The sequence below is a fragment of the Callorhinus ursinus genome, unplaced genomic scaffold (assembly GCF_003265705.2).
Source record: "Callorhinus ursinus isolate GAN/ISIS: 27379988/994484 unplaced genomic scaffold, GSC_fseal_2.0 scaffold25, whole genome shotgun sequence".
Lineage (NCBI taxonomy): Eukaryota > Metazoa > Chordata > Mammalia > Carnivora > Otariidae > Callorhinus > Callorhinus ursinus.
In genome coordinates, this window is record NW_027397087.1 from 24,915,658 (window position 1) to 24,927,940 (window position 12,283).

The window sequence follows — 12,283 nt, forward strand, 5'->3', positions numbered from 1 at the left end:
TGTGTGTGTGTGTGTGTGTGTGTGTGTGTGTGTGTGTGTGTGTGTGTATTTGACTTAATATATTTTTTAAAGATGATTTCAGCGCAGAACTGTGTTAGAGACATGTGGAAATTTTAAATTAATCATCCTCCTGGTTCTTACATCTCATCGTACCATATTTAATGCTGTTTCAGGGTTGTTGCTGAGTTAACAGGAATTCTTTTATGGAAACCATGTTTCTTTTCCTCTAATTATCTGTATTTATATAATTGTTGAGTTATGTCACCACTTCTCATAGATCCTACAAGCTTGCCAAGTACAGAAAAAAATCTCTTCAATCCTCTTCCATCACAGAGGAAAAAAAATAAACATCTCAGTATTTTTTCCTCTCTAAATTACTTCCTTAGGAGATATTACTAGTCAGCAGACATGAATATCTTTATTTTTCTTCCTACAACTTAAAGTCTAGAAGTCTAGACACAAAGGCTGTTCATAGGGGAGAGGAGACAAAGCCTGGGGCAGAAGGTCAGATTGGGGACCCAAAAGGTAAACCCCTGGTTGGGTGAAGTAGGGAAAAAACCCATTCCACAAAGAGAGCCTAAGGAAACTCACCTGTCTAAATCTTGGCTCTGTGTAGAGGGATAATAGATATTCCTTGAAAATTCAGGACCACAATACAACCTTTATTTATTTATTTTATTTGTTTATTCTTAAAATAAGCTCTACACCCAACAGGTCTTGAATTCACAACCCTGAGATCAAGAGTCATATGCTCTACTGATGGAGCCAGGCAGCTGCCCCCACAATACAGCCTTTATGTTGATTTAGAACTAGAATTCACATTACCCAGGCAGCTTGAAGAGAACCACAGTGGATAATTTAATCTCAGAATAATCCTGTTTGGCCACGGTGGCCTGAGATGCATGGTGTAAGCAAATGCAAATCCTCAGTCTTCAAGGCTTCCCACAAACAGATGAAGTTCTAGGGAATACAAGTGTATAATCGGAAATCGTAAAACAAAACAAGGAGAAAAGCCACATAAGTGATAGAGTCCGAAGAAACAGGAAAAAGAGGATTCAGACAGCCAAATACTGCATCTGTGGGAATTATCGGATACAATAAGTATATGTATACGTACACACATTTGTATGTGAGACATTTGTATTGTGAGTACACACACACACACACACACACACACACACACACACACGTTTTAAAGGTATGACTAAGGAATGAGAGATTATCAAAAATAATCAGCCAGAATGGAAAACAACCAAAAAGAACTTCTAGAAAATATAATAATCTTTGAAAATAAAAGCTGTAACTTCTGGCCCCACTTGACTAGGGAGCCTGAATAGTGACCCCAGGTGGCCTCGGAGCCCACCCTACAGTACTTCCCAGCTCCAGAGTCCAGCCTACAGCCCTGCCAAGCAAGTGGAGCCCAGACTACACCCATTTACTTGTTGAGCACTGCCTGCAGCCTTGCTCAAGCAGGGAACCCAGCCAGTAACCCCTCCCCAAAACAGAACATAGACTGGGTCCCTACCTAACCGTGAAGCCCAGACAGTGATTCTACCTGATGGCAAAACCCAGCCGCCAGCCCCACCCAACTGTGAGGTACAGCTGCTGGCCCCACCTGACCAGGGAGCCTGGCCAATAACCTCCCTCCATAGTGCAGCACACCCAGAAGCCTGCCCAGTTGCGGAGTGTAGCCTGAGGCGCTGTCTGATCATGGAGCCAACTGAACTTGGAGGCTAGCCAGTAGCAACATCTGCCTGGGAAGCATAGCTTGGGCTCCCACTCGATCAGGTGCAGTTGTGGAGCTCAGCCTGCAGCCCTTTATCATGGAGTCCAAATAGCAGCTCTGCTCAGCCAGGGAACACAATCTGAGACCTCAGCCAACCAGAGGTAATTGCCCAGTGCAGTTAGTGGCTCTGTTTGATCATGTAGCCTAGCCCAGCAGCCCCATCTGACCAGGGAGCCCAGCCAGCAGAGCTTGCTTGAATGCCAGTGTTTCCCCCCACCCCCTGACCTCAGAGTGTCAGCAGAAGCCCTGTCCAACTAGAACCTAACAGACATACATAGAACTTTCCATCCAACAGTAGCAGAATACAAATTCCTTTTAAGTGCACATAGAGTGGCGCCTGGGTGGCTCAGACGGTTAAGCGTCTGCCTTCGGCTCGGGTCATGATCCCAGGGTCCTGGGATCGAGTCCCACATCGGGCTCCCTGCTGAGTGGGGTGTCTGCTTCTCCCTGTCCCTCTGCCTGCTGCTTCCCCTGCTTGTATACACACTCTCTCTCTCACTGTCAAAAACAAATAAAATCTTCAAAAAAAAAAGTGCACATAGAATATTCTCTAGGATAGATCATATGTTAGGTCACGAAACAAGTCTTTTTTTTTTTTAAGATTTTATTTATTTATTTGACAGAGAGAGAGCACAAGCAGATGGGGCAGTAGGCAGAGGGAGAAGGAGAAGCAGGCTCCCCACTGAGCAGGGAGCCCGACATGGGGCTCGATCCCAGGACCCCGGGATCATGACCTGAGCCAAAAGCAGATGCTTAACCGACTGAGTCACCCAGGTGCAGCTCACAAAACAAGTCTTAATAAATTAAAGAAGATAAAAATCATATCAGGTACCTTTTCTGACCACAGTGGCGGTCAGATGAAACTAGAAATCAATAGTAGGAGGAAAATTGGAAAATTCGCAAATATGTGGAAATTAAACAACACACTCCTGATCAACAGATGGCTCAAAGAAAATCAAAAGGGAAATTTAGAAAATCCTGAAATAGATGAAAACGGAAATACAATGTACTAAAACATATGGGATGCAGCCAAAGCAGTTTTATGAGGAAAGTTTGAAGCAATAAATACCTACATTAAGAAAAAGGAAAGATCTTGAATAAATACCCTAAATTTATATCTCAAGGAATTAGGAAACAAAGAACAAACTAAGCCCAAAAATAGTGGAAGGAAGGAAATAATAAAGATTAGGCCAAAAAAATGAAATAGAGGATAGAAAATAATGGGAAAAATTAATTAAACTAAGTATTGGGTTTTTTTTTTAAAGATACACCACATTGACAAAACTTTAAGCAGATTAACCAAGAAAAAAAAAGACTCAAATAAATAAAATTATAAATGAAAGAGGAGACATTATAACTGATGGCACAGAGATACAAAGAATCGTAAGAGACTCCCATGAACAATCATATGCCAACAAATTGGATAACTAGAAGAAATGGATAAATTCCTGGAAACATAGATCCTATCAAGACAGAATCAGGAAGAAACAAAATCTGAACAGACCAATAACAAGCAGATTGAATCACTAATCCAAAACCTCCCAGGAAAGAAAAGCCCAGGACCAGATGGCTTAATGGATGAATACTACCAAAATTTAAAGCAGAATTAATGCCAATCATTCTCAAACTCTTCCAAAAAATTAAAGAGGAGGAAATACTTCCAAACTCATTTTATAAATCCAACATTACCCTGATACCAAAGACAGGCCAATCACCCTGATGAACATAGATGTAAAAACTCTCAACATAATGCTAGGAAACCAAATTCAATAGCAAATTAAAAGGATCATACACCATGATCAAGTGGGATTTATCCCTGGGATGCAAAGATGGTTCAATATATGCAAATCAATAAATGTGATACACCACAGTAACAGAATGAAGGATGAAAAAAATCATATGATTATCTCAATAATGTGGAAGAAGCAAAATTTGATATCCTTTTCATGATAAACACTCCCAACAAATTGGGTATAGGAAGAATGTATTTTGACATAATAAAGGCCATAGATTGACAAGCCCACAGATAATTAAAATCAATTACTACTCAGCAGTGAAAAGCTGAAAGCTTCTCCTCTAAAATCAGGAACAAGGTGGGGTGCTCACTGTCCCCACTTCTGTTGAACACAGTACTAGAGGTCCTAGCCTGGGCATTTAGGCAAGAAAAAGGAATAAAAGCCATCCAAATCAGAAAAAGAGAAGTAAAATTATCCCTGTTTACAGATGGTATGATCTTATATAGAGAAACCCTAAAGACTACATCAAAACACTTAGAATAATGAATGCGTTAAAGTGCATTAAAGTTGTGGTGCTCTGTGGGTGGTCTTCCTGGTCAGGCAGAGCTGCGGGCTGAGCTCCACAGTTGCATGGGGCTGGGGGTTGGCTTCCTGCCCAGGTAAGGCCCAGAAGCTTTTTATGGTGGCATGACCCAGGAAGTTGTACCTGCCACTCTTACATGTGTCCTGTTGCCCAAGTTGGTCATATGGTTACATCTAGCTGCAAGAGAGGCTGGGGATGTAGTCTCTGGTCAAGCAGCCATGGACCCAGCTCACATCTGAGGAGTTCTTAATAGAAAAGAAGAGGAAAACAGATAGAGCAGATAATTAGGGTCTTTTATTTTATTATTACTATTATTATTTAAGTCATATGTTCTTTCCTACTTTTATTCCATTTCATAATAAAATGAATACAAAAGTAATGAAGAGGAAGTAGCAAGCGTGGAGTACTATTTTAAGGTATTTGAAAAGGGTGAGGACCAGAGGAATGTAGGGTGGATTTCTTTTTCTTTTTTTTTCTTTTCCTTTTAATTTGCTTTTCGGTTTAAATTAGGAAATATCTCTATGGGGCGAGAGCAATTTGGTGAACATTCCAGAAAAGGCAGTCAGGCTCTAGTCCTGGGAGATCACAGGGAGAAGGAGGAAGAGCCTAGGGAAAGAGAGGAGGCTGGAAGGGTGTTTTCTGAGCCAGGAGCACTGGGGACCCTGTGAAGGCAAAGGTGAGCCCCTGGCATATCTGTGTGTCACTCTGACACCTCCACACCCACCCCATCAGCTCCTCACCAGTAGTATTATCAGGAGCTTGTCTGTTGTATCCTCCTTCCCTGCTCCCCACCCCTACCCCGATTTAGTGCTAAGGGCAATTCTAAGGGAAGGTAAGCTTGTAGTTCTGAGGGAGCCAAGGTTAATGCTGACATATTTATGAGAAATTTGATAGCCAGAGACTGAGGTTGTGTGATGTAATTTTACAGTTGTTTTACATCTAACTTGCTGATTTTCTTATTTTAGATTTAAAGGTACGATTGAGGAACTCAGTAATGAGATTTTATCTGCACGGAATTGGTTGCAACAGGAACAAGAACGGATAGAGAAAGAACTTTTACAGAAAATCGATCAGCTTTCCTTGGTTGTTAAGGAAAACAGTGTAGGTATTGATGCACAGCATAATAGAGTAAAGTTATTTGGCGGGGGCCTGCAATGTTTGTGAATAATCCCTAGCAATTTAGCATTGATTGATCTAGCACCACATTAATCTGCTCAGTTGTTTCTTGCCTTAGAATTTTTCTTTCTCTGTGTTCGTTATAAAGGGAGCACTTGGACTTGTTTTGGTTAACCAAGGCAAAGTAGAAAATTTCAGCACTTTCAGCTAAGATCAGTTTAAGTCAAGACTTTCATGAACCACATTGTCCACCTGCATTTCTAAGTAGAACTAACTACAAACTTCATCCTAGTTTGGTTGAATTTCATCATCTGGAAAACACAATTCGACTAGGTTTCTCCCGATAGACCCCTCCATCACACTAACCACAGGATGCGGAGTCACGGGGAAGCATGTCAACAAAATGTACCCTTTTCTTCTCCATCTCGTTCTCTTTTTACCCCACTCTCCTAGAGAATGAAGGTTTGCCGAACTGCTCAAAAACCATCAGGAAAGCCTTGCATGTAGAGTATTCAAAACCAGTAGGCTCTGAAACTGGTATTTGGCAAGAACATTTTTTTTTTTGGTTTGGTGATTTAGCCTGACCATCTTCCTCTCTCTTCTCTTTTCTTGCACTGCTTCCTCCTGTTGGACTTTGATGGAGCAGAAGCATCTGGTCCAGTTTGCATCTCTGACTCTGCTGTCTCTCAGGGCTGAGCTGCTCTCCATGCAGACTGCATTGTATAACATCAAGAGAGCTAGGTCAGGCAATAGCCCACTTACAACTCAGTGTTTATAGTCTTGGCCTCCAAAGCTTACACGCAGACACAGATTCCCATAAAAACTAGGCACGTTGGAAAGAAAAGAAAATATTTAATATTTCAAATATTTCTTTAAGTAGATATATTATCAGATCTACTGATTGATTTACTTAGATTCATACTACTACATTTGTAGGCTTTTGTGTCTTTGGATGACTGTTTATTTTTACATGTGGGTTGGTTAATAACTAACAGTAAACCCCAGTATAATAGTAGCTTTAATAAGATAGCATCGTATTTCTCTTTCACATAAAACTGTCTGGGGGTAGGGAATGCAGGGCTGATATGATAGCTTATCAGTCCTCAGCAACCCACAATTCTTCTGGCTCCACTCTCTGCCAGTTCTAGAGAGTGACCCTTTTTCTCATAGTTCAGTTATGACCACTAGCGTTCCAGCCATTACGTCTGAATTCCAGGAACAGAAAGAAGACAGAAGGGGCAAAGATAGGTCTCAGCTACCTTTTAGCTTTTCCTGGAAGCTGCCACACACCCTTCTACTTACATCTCATTGGCCAGAACTTCATCTTTATGGCCACACTAACCTCAGGAGACAGCAGAAAATGTAGTCTTAATTCTGGGTGAGCTTACACCCAGCTGAAAATCGGGGGTCTGTTAAGGAAACAGGGGAGAGTGGATGTTTGAGTGAGAAACAAGCCACCTTTGCAGTTCTGTTCCCTGCAGATTGTTGTTAAATGATACTGTGACGATGCAGGTGCAGGACAGACTTTCTTTTTGGAATAACCAGATGCAATTCTTTTCACGATCTCAGGGAGCCAGCGAAAGGGACATGGAGAAGAAGCTCAGCCAGATGTCAGCCAGACTTGACAAAATAGAAGAGAGTCAGAAGAAGAATATGGAAGTGCAGAGAACAAAACAAGAAGAGGAGAAAGTGCATGGGCGCATCAGCAAGCTGGAGTTACAGATGAATGAGGACATGAAGGAAATGAAAGCAGAAGTTGATGCTGGTAGGCCAAAAAGCAGATGACTCATGGGTTCTTTTCTTTTCTTTTCTTTTTAATTGTTAGTCTTTATTTAACAAAAATTTTTTTTTTAAGATTTTATTTATTTTTTTGACAGAGACAGCGAGAGCAGGAACACAAGCAGGGGGAGTGGGAGAGGGAGAAGCAGGCTTCCTGCTGAGCAGGGAGCCCGATGCGGGGCTCATGATCCTGGGATCATGACCTGAGCCGAAGGCAGACATTTAACGACTGAGCCACCCAGGCGCCCTTAAATGTTTTTTTATTTAAATTCAATTAATTAACATATAATGTGTTAGTAGTTTCAGAGGTAGGGGTCAGTGATTCATCAGTCTTATATAACTAACCCAGTGCTCATCACATCACATGCTCTCCTTAATGCCCATCATCCATTTACCCCATCCCTCCACCCCCATCCCCTGCAGCAGCCCTCAGTTTATTTCCTATGACTGAGTCTTTTATGGTTTGTCTCCCTTTCTGATTTTGTCTTGTTTTATTTTTTCCTCTCTTCCTGTGTTCATCTGTTTTGAGATGAGCGAGATAACGGTGAGATCCACATATCAGTGAGAGCATATGATAATTGCCTTTCTCTGATTGACTTATTTCACTTAGCATAATACCCTCTAGTTCCATCCATATTGTTGCAAATCGCAAAATTTCATTTTTTGATGGCTGCATAATATTCCATTATATATATATATACACCACATCTTTATCCATTCATCTGTTGATGGACATCTGGGCTCTTTTCATAGTTTGGCTATTGTGGACATTGCTGCTATAAACATTGGGGTGCGGGTGGCCCTTTGGATCACTACATTTGTATCTTTGGGACAAATACCCAGTAGTGTAATTGCTGGGTTATAGGGTAGCTCTATTTTCAACTTTTTGAGGAACCTCCATACTGTTTTCCGGAGTGGCTATACCAGCTTGCATTCCCACCAACAATTGTAAAGATTCCCCTTTCTCTGCATCCTCGCCAATATCTGTCATTTCCTGACTTGTTAATTTTAGCCATTCTGACTGGTGTGAGGCAGTATCTCATTGAGGTTTTGATTTGTATTTCCCTGATGCCAGGTGACATTGAGCATTTTTTCATGTGTCTATTGGCCATTTGTATGTCCTCTTTGGAGAAATGTCTGTTCATGTCTTCTGCCCATTTCTTGATTGTTCTTACCAAGTTTGATAAGTTCTTTATAGATTTTGGATATTAGCCCTTTATCTGATAAGACATTTGCAAATATCGTCTATGTTGGTTGTCTTTTGGTTTTGTCGACTGTTTCCTTTGCTGTGCAAAAGCCTTTTATCTTGATAAAATCCCGAAAGCTCATTTTTGCTTTTGTTTCCCTTGCCTTTGGAGACGTGTCTAGCAAGAAGTGGCTGCGGCCGAGGTTACAGAGGTTGCTGCCTCTGTTCTCCTCTAGGATTTTGATGGATTCCTGTCTCACAGTTAGGTCTTTCATGCATTTTGAGTCTATTTTTGTGTATGGTGTAAGAAAATGGTCCAGTTTCATTCTTCTGCATGTGGCTGTCCAATTTTCCCAACACCATTTGTTGAACAGACTGTCTTTTTTCCATTGGGTATTCTTTCCTGCTTTGTCAAAGAGTAGTTGACCAGAGATTTGAGGGTCCATTTCTGGGTTCTCTGTTCTGTTCTGTTGATCTATGTGTCTGTTTTTGTGCCAGTACCATACTGTCTTGATGATTATAGCTTTGTAATACAGCTTGAAGTCTGGAATTGTGATGCCACCAGTTTTTTTTTTTTTTTTTTTTTTAAACATTCCTTTGGCTATTTGGGATCTTTTCTGGTTCCATACGAATTTTAGGATTATTTGTTCCAGCTCTGAAAAAAATTGATGGTATTTTGATAGGGATTGCATTGAATGTATAGATTGCTCTAGGTAACATAGACATTTTAACAATATTTGTTCTTCTGGTCCATGAGCATGGAACGTTTTTTCATTTCTTTGTGGTCTTCTTCAATTTCTTTCATGAATGTTTTATGGTTTTCTGAGTACAGATCCTTTGTCTCTTTGGTTAGGCTTATTCCTAGGTATCTTACGGTTTTTGGTGCAATTGTAAATGGGATCAACTCCTTAATTTCTCTTTCTTCTGTCTCGTTGATGTATAGAAATGCGACTGATTTCGGTGCATTGATTTTATATTTTGCCACTTTGCTGAATTCCTGTATGAGTTCTAGCAATTTTGGGGTGGAGTCTTTTGGGTTTTCCACATAAAGTATCATGTCATCTGCAGAGAGTGAGAGTTTGACTTCTTCTTTGCCAATTTGGATGCCTTTTATTTCTTTCTGTTGTCTGATTGCTGAGGCTAGGACTTGTGGAACTATGTTGAACAACAGTGGTGAGAGTGGACATCCCTGCTCTGTTCCTGACCTTAGGGGAAAAGCTCTCAAGTTTTTTCCCATTGAGAATGATATTTGCTGTGGACTTTTTGTAGATGGCTTTTATGATATTGAGGTATATACCCCTCTGTCCCTACACTGTGAAGAGTTTTAATCAAGAAAGGATGCTGTACTTTGTCAAATGCTTTTTCTACATCTTTTGAGAGGATCATATGGTTCTTATCCTTTCTTTTATTTATGTAGTGTATCACATTGATTTGTGGATGTTGCCTTGCAGCCCAGGAATAAATCCCACTTGGTTGTGGTGATTAATATTTTAAATGTACCGTTGGATCCTATTGGCTAGTATCTTGGTGAGAATTTTTACATCCATGTTCATCAGGGATATTGGTCTGTAATTCTTTTTGTTTGTTTGTTTAAAGATTTTATTTATTTATTTGACAGAGAGAGAGACAGTGAGAGAGGGAATACAAGCAGGGGGAGTGGGAGAGGGAGAAGTAGTTCTCCTGCTAAGCAGGGAGCCCGATGCAGGGCTTGATCCCAGGACCCTGGGATCATGACCGGAGCCGAAGGCAGACGCTCAATGACTGAGCCACCCAGGGCCCCTGTAATTCTCCTTTTTGGTGGGGTCTTTGTCTGGTTTTGGGATCAAGGTAATAATGCTGACCTCATAGAAAGAGTTTGGAAGTTTTCATTCCATTTCTATTTTTTGAAACAGCTTCAGAAGAATAGGTATTAATTCTTCTTTAAATGTTTAGTAGAATTCCCCTGGGAAGCCATCCATCCCTGGATTCTTATTTGTTGGGAGATTTTTGATTACTGCTTCAATTTGCTTGCTGGTTATGGGTCTGTTCAGGTTTTCTGTTCCTTCCTGTTTCTGTTTTGGTAGTATGTACGTCTCTAGAAATGGATATTTCTTCCTGATTGCCTAATTTGTTGGCATATAGTTGCTCATAATATGTTTTTATAATTGTATTTCTTCAGTGTTGGTTGTGACCTCTTTCATTCATAATTTTATTTACTTGGGTCCTTTCTCTTTTCTTTTTGATAAGTCTGGCCAGGGGTTTATTGATCTTATTCTTTCAAAGAACCAGCTCCTAATTTCGTTGATCTGTTCTGCTGTTTTTTTGGTTTCTATTTCATTGATTTCTGCTCTAATCTTTATTAATTCTTTTCTCCTGCTGGGTTTAGGCTTTATTTTCTGTTCTTTCTCTAGCTCTTTTAGGTGTAAGATTAGGTTGTGTATTTGAGACCTTTCTTGTTTCTTGAGAAAGTCTTGTATTGCTATATACTTCCCTCTTAGGATCGCCTTTGCTGCATCCCAAAGGTTTTGAACAGTTGTGTTTTTGTTTTCATTTGTTTCCGTGAATTTTTAAAATTCTTCTTTAGTTTCCTGGTTGACCCATTCATTCTTTAGTAGGATGCTCTTTAGCCTCCATGTATTTGAGTTCTTAACCAAATTTCCTCTTGTAATTGAGTTCCAATTTCAAAGCATTGTGGTCCAAAAATATGCAGGGAATGATCCCAGTCTTTTGGTACTGGTTGAGACCTGATTTGTGACCCAGGATGTGATCTATTCTGGAGAATGTTCCATGTGCACTCCAGAAGAATGTGTATTCTGTTGCTTTAGGGTGGAATGCTCTGAATATATCTGTGAAGTCCATCTGGTCCAGTGTGTTATTTAAAGCCCTTGTTTTCTTGTTGATTGTCTGCTTAGATGATTTGTCCATTGCAGTGAGTGGGGTCTTAAAGTCCCTATTATTGAATTATTATCGATGTGTTTCTTTAATTTTGTTAATAATTGGTTTATATAATTGGCTGCTCCCATTTTAGGGGCATAAATATTTACCATTGTTAGATCTTCTTGTTGGATAGACCCTTTAATTATGATATAGTGTCCTTCCTCATCTCTTATTACAGTCTTTGGTTTAAAATCTAATTTGTCTGATATAAGGCTTGCCACCCCAGCTTTCTTTTGATGTCCATGAGCATGATAAATGGTCTTCCACCCCTTCACTTTCAATGTGGAGGTGTCTTTGGGTCTAAAATGAGTCTCTTGCAGACAGCGTATCAATGAATCTTCTTTATCCAATCTGATACCCTGTGTCTTTTGATTGGGGCATTTAGCCCATTGACATTCAGAGTAGCTATTGAAAGATATGAATTTAGTGCCATTGTATTACCTGTAAAGTCACTGTTTCTGTATATTGTCTCTGTTCCTTTATGGTCTTTGTTACTTTTGGGCTCTCTCTTTGCTTAAAGGATCCCTTTTAATATTACTTGAAGGGCTGGTTTAGTGATCCCAAATTCTTTTAATTTCTGTTTGTCCTGGAAGCTTTTTCTCTCTCCTATTTTGAATGCCATCTTAGCTGGATAAAGTATTCTTGGCTGCATACTTTTCTCAGTTAGCACCCTGAATATATCATGCCAGTCCTTTCTGGCCTGCCAGGTCTCTGTGGATAGGTCTTCTGCCAATCTAATGTTTCTACCCTTGTAGGTTATGGACCTCTTGTCCAGAGCTGCTTTCAGGATTTTCTCTTTGTCTCTGAGATTTGTAAGTTTCACTATTAGAAGTTGGGGTGCTGGCCTATTTTTATTGATTTTGAGGGGTGTTCTCTGGACCTCCTGGACTTGAATGCCTGTTTCTTTCCCCAGATTAGGGAAGTTCTCAACTATAATTTGCTCCAGTTTACCTTCTGCCCTCCCCCACCTCTTTCCTCTTCTTCTGTGATTCCAATTATTCTAATATTATTTTGCTTTATGGTATCACTTATCTCTCGAATTATCCCCTCATGATCCAGTAGTTGTTTATCCCTCTTTTTCTCAGCTTCTTTATTCTCCATCATTTGGTCTTCTATATCACTAATTCTCTCTTCTGCCTTATTTATCCTAGCAGTTGGAGCCTCCATTTTTTACTGCATCT

The 12,283-nt window shown here is 40.2% G+C and overlaps 1 protein-coding gene across 10 annotated transcripts in view; it reads left to right on the plus strand.

Annotated features, from left to right (window-relative positions):
- FAM81A (family with sequence similarity 81 member A) overlaps positions 1-12,283 on the plus strand; it is a 128,671-nt gene that overhangs the window by 108,877 nt on the left and 7,511 nt on the right. For all 10 annotated transcript variants that reach the window (XM_073877093.1, XM_073877096.1, XM_073877091.1 and 7 more), the window contains 2 exons: positions 5,071-5,206; positions 6,791-6,986. In XM_073877093.1, the coding sequence (XP_073733194.1) occupies positions 5,071-5,206; positions 6,791-6,986 (332 nt within the window). The remainder of the gene's footprint in view (positions 1-5,070; positions 5,207-6,790; positions 6,987-12,283) is intronic.